An 11,261-nucleotide genomic window follows, 5' to 3' on the forward strand; every position below is an offset into this window, starting at 1 on the left:
CACTAAAAGTAATTGAATTATGCGTGTTATATAAAGAAATAACAGTATAAAAACTCCTATAGCCATAGGAATGAAGACGCACTGTCTCTTTAAGATGAGAAGTGAGTTGTAACGAAATAAAGTATCTATTAGACCTGGTTATGGGACAGGTTAAAATAGGTTAACAGCACTAACACTGGCGTAATGAACTAGTGCTAGCGTGAAAATCAGCGCCGAAGGAGTCGGTGTGGGGACAAAGGGTCTCCAAAAACCACAGCCTGCAGAAGGTCGAATCCACGGAGGCGAAAGGGGATACACGGAGCCGGCGGCCTAGCATGGCGCGAGGACCGAGGCATTGAATACCGTACGGGCCTACTGAGGAACCTTCCGGGAAAAAGACTCACTCAGGTTGCTATGAACGAAGCCCCACAGTTTGCGAAAACCGTGGAGAACAGAGACTGTAGCTTGTTAAACGCTGCGTGCTAACAATTCTATTGACTGAGCTAAGAATAAGGAGCTAGGAGGCAGGGGCTAGAAGCTAACCACAGGTTATGTAGCTAGGCTACCGTTAAAAGTTTGATTAGCGTACCAGAGGGGGTTTAGAAGCTAAAGCTATCCGACTTGAGAGCTACCATTAGCGTCACTAGCTTACAGTGCTAAGCTAACAATTCTATTGTCTGAGATACCGTTAGTGTAGCAAAGCTAGCGCGGGTTACTAAGGGGGTTATATTAGCACAGAGGAGGCTAGTTAGCTCAGGTAACGGCCACCGCTAGCTTACAGTGCTAAGCTAACTATTCTATTGTCTAGCATACAGTGCTAAGCTAACAGCCAATACTAACACACCTTGAGATGAGGAGTAGTTAGGTTTGGTTAATAATCTAATCATAGCAATGAGATGCTTGCTTTAAGCTGATTAAACAAACATTAAGAGAGTATTCATGGTTTAACTAGGCTTTATGAGTGACCAGACACTGCAATGTAGCTAAAGAATTAGACTAACAGACAGTGAATGTGAGGTTATCTTATCATTGGAAGTTAAAAAGCCATTGTATACTGATAAGGGGTGGGGGAGGTTACTACCAGTGTAATTCAATGTTTAACTAAACTTTATGATAGATCTAAAAGTATGAGTAACTAGATGATTAGTTTACAATAATAATGGATCAATGGTAATCATTGTGGGTTAAATACTAGAATGTACCTTGGTAGAGCAAAATATATCCTATCCAGTATTAATTAACAAAATTAACTAATGTAAGTAGACCATTAAAAGGCTTCTTGCGTGGAATGCTGATAGGGTGGGTGCTATTTTACAGGTTAAACACAGTGTTAATTAATTATTGTTGTTATATAGCTAAAGGCTGAAACAACACTGTTACTTGCTAAAATAACTGACGATTGCTGTCAGAGCCTATTGAATTTAGACTAACTGAAAAAGCCTATACCTAAAGTCCTATAAGCCAAGAAGGCAAGGTAAAAGGGGGAAAATGGCAGATTTAGCTGATTTAGTGGAAAGGGTGTGGGAAGCGCAGTCAGACTTTGAGATGGCAGCAGAGTACACACTCTATATTGTTAGTTATCTATCAACAAATGAGATAGGTGCAGCGGGAAGGGAGCTAAAAGCCGATTTAGCTAGATTCCTTGAGATTGCTACTAGTTCTATCGCCATACTAGAAGAAGTTGGCAAGGATTCATCTGAGATCTGCAGGATACTGGATGCCTGTGTCCTAGAGTATATCGAGACATTGAAGCTGGTCTGGGTTGAGGTGGAGAGATCACTCCAGGATGAGAGAGGGTCCCACTTCACACAGCCACCAGTGAGTGAACATCCCCCTGCTGTGGGGGAGGAACTAATGTCTGACCCCACAGAGAAAGCAGCAGAGCCGGTAGTAACTGAAGAGGGGGTTGGGGCGACCAATCCTCCAGCAGCTGGAGGAGGTGAGACTGTAACCCCTACAGATACAGATAAGCCGGACGCTGCAGAGGGGGGCAGGGATGTCACACCTACGGATGGATCAGATGGGCCAGCAGACCTCAGAGTCAACCTAGATGACATCACTACTGCTGTGGGGGAAGGGCAAATGACTATCTCCACAGATAAGGCAGCAGATTCGGTCATAAAGCAGGAAGCAGACCACGCTGCAGAGGGGGGTAGGAATGTCACACCTACAGATGGATCAGCTGGGCCAGCAGTCCTCAGAGTGAAACCAGATGGCATCACTACTGCAAGGGACAACGCAGAGACCCCTTTCCACGCTGCTCCGAGGGAGGCAGGGACCCCTTTCCACGCTCCGAGGGAGGCAGAGACCCCTTTCCACGCTCCGAGGGAGGCAGAGACCCCTTTCCACGCTGCTCCGAGGGACCACGCGGAGAAGGAGGTCAATCCTGAGGAAGTAACTGCGGAGAACCAGTCACTGGAGATCGAGAGAGCAGCTTCGATGGACAACGCGGCGGAGGGATATCTCCTCATCACGACGCGCAGGGAAGGCGCCGAGGAGGTCGTGACGGCCGGCGGAGAGGAGCCATCGGCGGCGGGGGAGGTGCCACTGGAGATCGCGAGAGAAGCGAGAGAAGCTGCAGGGGAGACCCCATTCCACGCTGCGATCGAGAGAGCAGCTGCAAAGGTGCCACTGGTGATCGATGGAGCTGGACCTGGGGACGAGACGCCTGCGGAGGAAGCCGAGGGGGATCGACCAGAGGGAGCCAACGTCGCAGATGAGCAGACCGCCAGGGAGGCAGCTTCAATGGACGTCGCCACGGCGGTGAAAGTCTTCACCAATCCACTCGACGCAGAGGGGAGCCAGTCACTGGAGGTCGCTGAACCAGGAGAGAAGCCGGCGAGGGCGTCAGTAGACGCCGCTGCTGCGACGGACGTCGCCGCCAGCCCACTCAACACGGAGAAGAAGGGATCCGAGTCGCCTGGCAAGGGTGGCGTTCGCTCCAAGCGCCCGTCTACGAAAGGTGGCAGGCAGATGGCCCAAAGCAGACCAGTCAGGCCTGTCAAGGGTGGCGTTCGCTCCAAGCGCCCGTCTACGAAAGGTGGCAGGCAGATGGCCCAAAGCAGACCAGTCAGGCCTGTCAAGGGTGGCGTTCGCTCCAAGGGCCCGTCTAAGAAAGGTGGCAGGGGACCAGCTACCAGCGGACCGGTGGCGTTCAAGAAGGGAGCCGCCGAAGACAGACCAGTCGGGTCTGTCCGAAAACGGGGACTGGGCGCCAAACCAGCTCCCCCAGAACCCCTCAGAAAGAAGTCTGAGTGGGTAAATACTGGCATCCGTGCGCCCGCTCGGAAAGAGAGGGGCGGAGTGCTACGTCAGGTCATTTCAGTTCTTACCGCCAGGATCCAGGCAAAGAGAATGCTTCGTCCTGGTGGGGCTGGAATAACTAGAAGGAAAAAGGTGAAGATTAAAGATACACTAACAATCCCTTCTCCACCCTCGAAGGAGGGGAAGAGGGCCACCAGGTGGAGCAAAGCCCCACGCTCTTTCTTGGCAGCGGCCGAGAAGAGCCCCCAGTTGGATGTTGCTAAAAAAGCAGTTCCACTGGTGGCTGGTGGTGCCAGCAAAGTGACGCTGGCGAACGAACTGACATTTGCACTGCCACCCTCAGAGTAAGGGAGCAGTGCAGATGGAAAGGTCCATGAGAAAGCGGCATGGCAGCTGTGACTGGCTAGACAAGGGTTTAGGCCTTTGCAACAGGCTTGACTAACAGGTCTATCCAGTTAGTAGCTGTGAACAGTGGTACGCGGTGCGGACAATAAGCGAAAAAGATGCCAACGTGGTGTCTAAAAAATCGAAATGTCTTATTTGAGCGACTGTTTACTTAGGAATTTCGAGAGATATTGTGTAAATGAATGTATCATTTGTAGTGTTTACGATATTACCAGAAGAAATAACTTGCATAATGAAATGTATTAATTTACTGCCGACAATATGCCACTAAGTCAAAATGCAACAATAATTTGGAAGGTTCTTCCATGCAACAAAATTATTCTTAACTGTTGTTAACTCATGATCTGAGTAATCAGGCCTTTTTGAATTGCTAATTTGTTGATTGTATAAAAAGCATTTTGGGATGTGGGCTAGAAGTTTAAATGCAGAGTGAAGTTCCTCAAAGGTAAGATTGTAGATCAGCCATTTTAAAATCCTTTAAACCCTTTAACCAAGTTACTATGTCAATTGTCATGGCAACATGCCCTAAATAGGACATTGACTTACTAGGGAAAAAAGTGGGAGAAGAAAAGTTTTCCAAAACAATTTGAATTACTAAAAAAGTTTAAAGATTACAAATTGAGAAAGTTAAGTTGAACTGTAAATTATTCCAAAATATGGGATTGAAGCCACTTAAAGACAATGAGTGAAAATTGTGTTGAGAATGTAACCTGTATGAGTGTGGGATCAGAGCAGTTTACAGAGATGAAATCGAACTTTTCCGCCATACTTTCGCCAAATACTGACCTAAGCCATGATTTAAGAAGCCTAAAAAGCTCACAGTGAATGGTGGTAGTAGAGGTTGGTTGTGAGAGAACTGAACAGGGTTCAGTTATCACAGGTGGCAGGTGTGGAATAATCCATGATTATGAAAGATAACTGTGTATTATTATTGGTGCAACAGCAATGTGCTTTTATTGTCCTGCAGGAGTTAGCAAACATGTACTGTTTGAGTTGAGCCTAGTGGTACAGAGTGGGCAGAGGCAGGCTCCCTGCTGTGCTCCTGAGCTTCAAAGACTTCTTGCATACCAGAGACAATAGGCCTTTGTGTGGAAGATAGGGAACAGGTCTCGCTATCAGGTGGTGGGTTTCTAAACAAAAGAGATAGCAACTCCGAGCGGGGGAGCTCTGAAGAGAGTGTGACAGGAAGCGGCAGGCAATCGCAAGGCTTTGTGGGTAAACAGAACTTCCGGTTGCTTGAACCTCCCTGAAGGAGGGCACTGTGTGAGAAGTTTATAAAGGAGCCTGTCTAGGAACAAACTTCAGATTCGATAAGTAACTGGCCATGGGTTGTCCCTCGAATATGGGTTCTTGAGTGACCCATTGATTATCTGGAAGAGAGTGGAAAGTCAATAGTAAGTAAAGCATTGTAAATGATTGTATGTTTGATGTGTTCATAATGGGATGAAGTCATATCTTAATACTGTGAATGTTCTGTGCTTGTTTTCTCTTACCAGGTTTTATTACCTAACTATTTACCTAAATGTATTGTATGTGTGATTAGTAAAATAAACCACCTTAAAAGACATTTGGTTTGAGTAATGCCTTAGACTCACTCTCTCTCTCTACCCTTTCATTTGGGCTTAGTAACCGTTGTTTAACTCTGCACAAAGCAGAAAACTAGGTTGGCTATAAAAGTGAACACTCACAATGAGGTTGGAGGTCAAAAGGGGGTGGAGCCTTGAGTCAGCAAAACTCCACCGGACTTAGCTGGTTTAGCAGAAAGTTTGAGGATCCAATGGAGTTAGCTGGTTTTGTCAGCGCTTTTTAATGCTTTTCATTGGTTCAATTTTTTTTTTACCAACACACAGACATAAAGGGTGTTCAATTGGCCCTGATTTATTGAAACAAATGCAATTGATGTTTTAATTGATGATAAAGCAAGGCATGTTTTCGGGGCTTGTGATTGGGTTTTACTGAGTGAAGACCCGCCCTCGCTCCCCTTCCACCCAATAGCATTAGTTTACGGTTCCAAAAGCGGGACCGGGAATCCAAGATGGTGGATTTGAATGCGCCGAAATAGTGGCTTCAAAATGGGTTTGTCGAGACCAATGGGCGACGTCACGGCTCCCTTCATCCACATTTTTTACAGTTTATGGTGGATATCCATGGAACTGTCTCAACCATAGTATTCTTACGTTTCTGTATTCAATAAAGCCTATAGTTCAGACCAAAGACACGTGATGAGATTAAACTGTTTTGAAGCCCAATTTATCAAAGTGTTTGATTGAATGCTTAACTGTACCTGGTGTGTTTCAGTAGATTGGGCTGTACCATAGTCAGGAGGTCAGAGGGGGGTTGTGATGTGCTTTTGCTATTGATATTTATGTTGTAGTATAGTGTGATAAAGAATCATGATTGTTGTAGTTCTTAAGAGTTTGTGATAGATTTTTATGTGGATTAACTGTACAGGTATTCATGTATTTATAATGTTTTAGATGTATAATACACCCCTTGGAATGGAGCAGTCCAGGCTCATTAGCTGCAGCTGGTATAAAAGGCTGCCAGTTCTCAGGGAGAGGAGAGAGAGGGGTGGAAAGCTGGACACCACCATGTCAATGTGGTGACAATGATTGAATGTTATGTGTATTGGTTTGGTGAATAAATACACCGTCTGGTTGAGCTCTATACAATGCCTCTGTACTAATTCCAACCGCTAAGCCGGTCATTCTCACAAGATGACTGACTCATTCTTCTTCTTCTCGCCAGGAACCTGATGCCTCGCACCCTGGACGGCCAGATCACCATGGAGAAGACGCCCAGCTACTTCGTCACCAAGGAGACCCCTCAGCGCGTGTCCGCCCTGAACCCCCACACCAAGCTGATCGTGGTGGTCCGGGACCCCGTGACGAGGGCCGTGTCCGACTACACCCAGACCCTCTCCAAGAACCCCGGCCTGCCGTCCTTCCAGAGCCTGGCTCTGAAAAACTCCTCCTCCTCCTCCGCGGCGACGGACGACGACGGCGACCGACGCCCGATCGACAGCGCGTGGAGCGCGGTGCGCATCGGCCTGTACGCCAAGCACCTGGAGAACTGGCTCCGGCACTTCCCGCCGTCGCGCTTCCTGTTCGTCAGCGGCGAGCGGCTGGTGTCGGACCCGGCGGGCGAGATGGGCCGCGTGCAGGACTTCCTGGGCCTGAAGAGGGTGGTCTCGGACAAGCACTTCTACTTCAACCAGACCAAAGGGTTCCCCTGCCTGAAGAAGCCGGAGGGCAGCTGCAGGCCCCGCTGCCTGGGCAAGTCCAAGGGCCGACCGCATCCCCGGATCCCCGCCCAGGTCCTGCAGAGGCTCAGGGACTTCTACCGGCCCCACAACCTCCGCTTCTACCAGATGAGCGGCCACGACTTTGGCTGGGACTGAAGGGAAGGGAAGGAAAGGAACGGGGGCCGGGTTCCTGTCATAACTCGAGTCGTCCGCGTTGTTGTCGGGCAGAAACCTTGTATGTCCAACTTTTTTTTATCATGAGTAAATTAACGCCGCACTTCGTCGTAGAAGAGTGTCGCGCAAAAAGTAGCGACAATAGCCGATCTACAAGCTCACAACGCGTTGTAAACTTGTAGATCTGCATTTTTTTTTGCTATTTCGTCACCTTGCTAAACTAATGGCCTAAGTCATTTTTTTAGGTAAAAACAAAAAAAAAGATCCAAAACAAAACTATATATTTCTTAATCATTTCACCCAAAATGTTTATAACAAATGATTACTATTAAAATAAAAATAACTGTCTGTCAGTTATTTAACATAAGAGATTTAAATAGGATTACATCTGACTTAGGCCAAATGATTTACTGATTTAGGCAATTTTTTGGCAATTTTGCCTATTTTGGCCTAAGTCACACTAGGGAGTTAAGCCATTATACTAAAAGGGAGTGAACAGCATTTTCAATTAGGAGATAGGCCATTTTACCAGAGGTGGCCAGTGTCATGAGGAGCTGACTAAATAAAATATAATTTTCCTCAAAAAACGACTTAGGCCATTAGTTTAGCAAGGTGACGATTTTTAGAAAAACAAATTGTTGAAGTGGTTAAGTGTGTCTCTGTTTTTTATTTATTTTTATAAATACATACTGAACCAATGGAAAGTGTTAACAAGAGCTTGTGTTGTGACTAAATGATAACTACAGTGGATCCATTTGGAACACAGGTTCTCTTTTTTTTTCTCCATTTGCTGAAAAGTAACCGCTTTGGACACATACAAGGTTTCCAGCGACCACGGACCACCGGACAGTGACGTCTTGTTTCTGGAGAGACTCGGTATAATGATTCGCAGGGCTGACATATATATTATATACTCAGGGAGGGGGGGGGGGGCTAAAGGAATGAGAGGGGAGGGGAGGGGGGGTCACCAAAGTGGAGCCCCCCCCCCCCCCCCCGAACGTTTGGAACGTTCTGCCTCAATCAACAGAAGGCACAGCATGGAAGGACTGACTGACTGTCAATGGGAAGCGTGCTTCAGTGTGAGGCAGTGTGGCTGACAGCTTCTCACTGCTATGTACGCTACGAACCGGAGCATGACTCGCTTAACCCTTTCAGACCGAGAACGCATCTGTGTCATTTTTTAAGATTTCTTTGGGCTATTCAAAAATAGCAGATCTACACAAGCTCATAGCGCGGCACCACATTTTTCGGCAGCACACATTTTTAACGCTGTTACAACTTCTGGGGGGGTCCCTGGAACAAAATATTTTGAGAACCACTGATTATAGCAAAAAAAAAATCAACAACAAAAACTAGGATTTAGAAGACATTTGTAGAATCCCCCCAGAAGCAAAGATTTGAGTTAAAATGTTTTGCTTTAAGAATGTATATATTTAAAGATTTGCTCAAATGTGCACGATTTTAAAAAAAATAGCAGATCTACAAGCTCGTAGCGCGGCACTCGGTGCCGTGCTATGAGCTTGTATATCTGCTATTTTTGAATAGCCAAAGAAATCTAAAAAAGACACCGATTCTTTCCCGGTCTTAATGGGGTTATTATGCTAAATCCAACCGTTTGTCTTGTTTTTTTATTATTGTACATAAAGGTATAGAGCCCCGGCCGATGCACAGATGTTTGGCTCCGATGCTGATCCAGATTTTGGAGAGTCCCAGACAACTTTTTAAACGATATTGGGTAAAAAATATCCAAAATCTTCTATTTGAAAAACATCTATTTATTTTTATTTTTATATTTAATGTTTCTACGTGAGACGTAAACTGCTCTTCTTTTATTTAGCCACTTAATCAATTTGACCAAATCTTCAAAAATAGGTTATAAATCAATAACAATGTCGTTCAAAAAATCTACTTATGGCCTAAACCAGCGGTTTTCAACCTTTTTCATGCCAAGGAACCCATTTTTATGATTTTTTCAAAAATAGCAGATCTACAAGCTCATTGCGCGGCACTCGGTGCCGCGCTATGAGCTTGTATATCTGCTATTTTTGAATAGCCAAAACTAAGTGGTTAAAATGATTGTGACGCTATGTTAGCTACTGTAATATCGCCGGGGGACTCCCCCCAAGTGGTCCCCGGACCACTGGTTGGAAACCCCTGGCCTAAACCGATGTATGTATTGGTCGGGCTCTACATAAAATATATGAGAATAATAAATTAAAGAAACGGATAGCAAACGGATGGAGACCCACAGACTTCTGTGGAAATTAAGCGACATGGAGAAGAAGTGTGTGTGCGGGAACATTACACCTGCCTGACACTTTTGACGTCCACTTTTTTTGTTAATAGTATAAGCTGATATTTATATTTTTGATTTTGATTTAAGATGCAACAGATTTTTTTTTTTTAAATGTGGAAATATTTATTATACGACAGAGAAACATCAAGACACAGTATGGGGTTATTGGACGTAACAATATGACATTCCAACATGAACCACTATCTAGTTTTGACGTTGAGCCGTTTTTTGTTACCTTGACTGCGTTTATGTATTTGTTTCACTATGAACCTGAACCGTGCCTCGTTTCACTGCTTGAGCAGAACTCCACGCAGTGGTGGAAAAAAGTACTTAAATGTTTTACTTAAGTAAAAGTATCAATACTGCAATGTAGAAGTACTCTGTTATACAGTAAGTAAAAGTCCGGAATTCAAAATTTACTTGAGTAAAAGCACAAAAGTATTGGTATCAAAATGTACTTAAAAGTACCAGAAGTAAAAGTACTAAAATGTTTGAAAAAAGCAGATCTACAAGCTTGTGAGCTTGTAGATCGGCTCTGTTCAAATAGCCTACGTATAAAATGGGACTAAAGTGGTTAATGCATGTTTTATAATGTAATAATTTATAGTTTTCAAATAATTGTAGTGGAGTAAAAGTACAATATTTGGCTCCGAGGTGCAGTGGAGTAGAAGTGAAAGTACGGAAAACTGGAAATACTCCAGTAAAGTAAAATAAAATACCCCAAAAATGTTACTTAAGTACAGTACTTGAGTAAATGTACTTAGTTACTTTCCACCACTGCTATTTAGCCGTCATACGACAAAGTATAAAATACATGAGCACAAGTGATTACGTAATTCAATATGTAACTCCCATATCACACGTTTGCAGGCAATTTGCCTGGAACTGACAGTTGATATGATACATTATACCAGTGATACCTCATCTCAAATTATGAACCGTTGTCTGAAAGCACTCACACATGGGATCCATTCATGGAATAATTGTACATACTGTATTTTGCTCATTAACCCATTAAGACCGGGAACGCATCTGTGTGTCATTTTTAGATTTCTTTGGCTATTCAAAAATTGCAGATCTACAAGCTCATAGCGCTGCACCGAGTGCCGCACTACGAGCTTGTAGATCTGCTATTTTTTGGAAAAATCGTTAAAATGCGTAATATTTTTAAAGCGAACATATGTAACTCAAATCTTTGCTTCTGGGGGATTCTACTAATGTCTACTAAATCTCAACAGTTTTTTGAAAAAAACCTATGTTGCTACATCAGTGGTTCTCAAACTTTTCAAGTCAAGGACCACCCAAAATTATATGTATTTGGCCGCGGACCCCCATCTCAAAATAGGTTGTTCCAGGGACCCCCCAGAGGCAAAGATTTGAGTTACGAATGTTCGCTTTAAAAGTATATGTATTCAAAGATTTGCTCAAATTTTCATTTTTTTTAAAAATAAATAGCAGATTTACAAGCTCGTAGCGTGGCACTTGGTGCCGCACTATGAGCTTGTATATCTGCTATTTTTGAATAGCCAAAGAAATCTAAAAATGACACACAAATGCTTTCCTGGTCTTAATGGGATAAAAAACGTTGACCACCATCATCTTTACCAACTGACCGAGTGCGTTTAGATGTTCTGAATGGAGATGACCGCAATTGTTCATAATGTAAAAAAATAAATTGTTCTTTTGATCTGTGAATATATTGGACCATGTTGGATCTGTGGCTTAAAGTAAAAAGCATACTAAATGTGTACTAAGGTGTTTTATTATTCTGTGTCTGACTCTGGTACTCGCACTGAGAAGTACTAAGTAAAGCTTTATTTGACAATCTGGTGCTGTTGTTCTTCTGGTGTGTGTGGTGCTCTTTTTTTTCCAGAATCCATCACTGAAGTCCGACATGCA

General features: G+C 44.2%; 1 protein-coding gene across 1 annotated transcript in view; it reads left to right on the plus strand.

Annotated features, from left to right (window-relative positions):
* The window catches only part of LOC308081240 (heparan sulfate glucosamine 3-O-sulfotransferase 6-like), a 50,582-nt gene extending 43,123 nt beyond the window's left edge, over positions 1 to 7,459 (plus strand). The window contains exon 3 of the mRNA XM_080457623.1: positions 6,397 to 7,459. Within this exon, the coding sequence (XP_080313749.1) occupies positions 6,397 to 7,048 (652 nt within the window). The 3' untranslated portion in view covers positions 7,049 to 7,459. The remainder of the gene's footprint in view (positions 1 to 6,396) is intronic.
* Positions 7,460 to 11,261: the final 3,802 nt, after the last annotated feature.

Source organism: Gymnoscopelus braueri (assembly GCF_963280865.1).
Source record: "Gymnoscopelus braueri genome assembly, contig: SCAFFOLD_145, whole genome shotgun sequence".
Taxonomy (NCBI): domain Eukaryota; kingdom Metazoa; phylum Chordata; class Actinopteri; order Myctophiformes; family Myctophidae; genus Gymnoscopelus; species Gymnoscopelus braueri.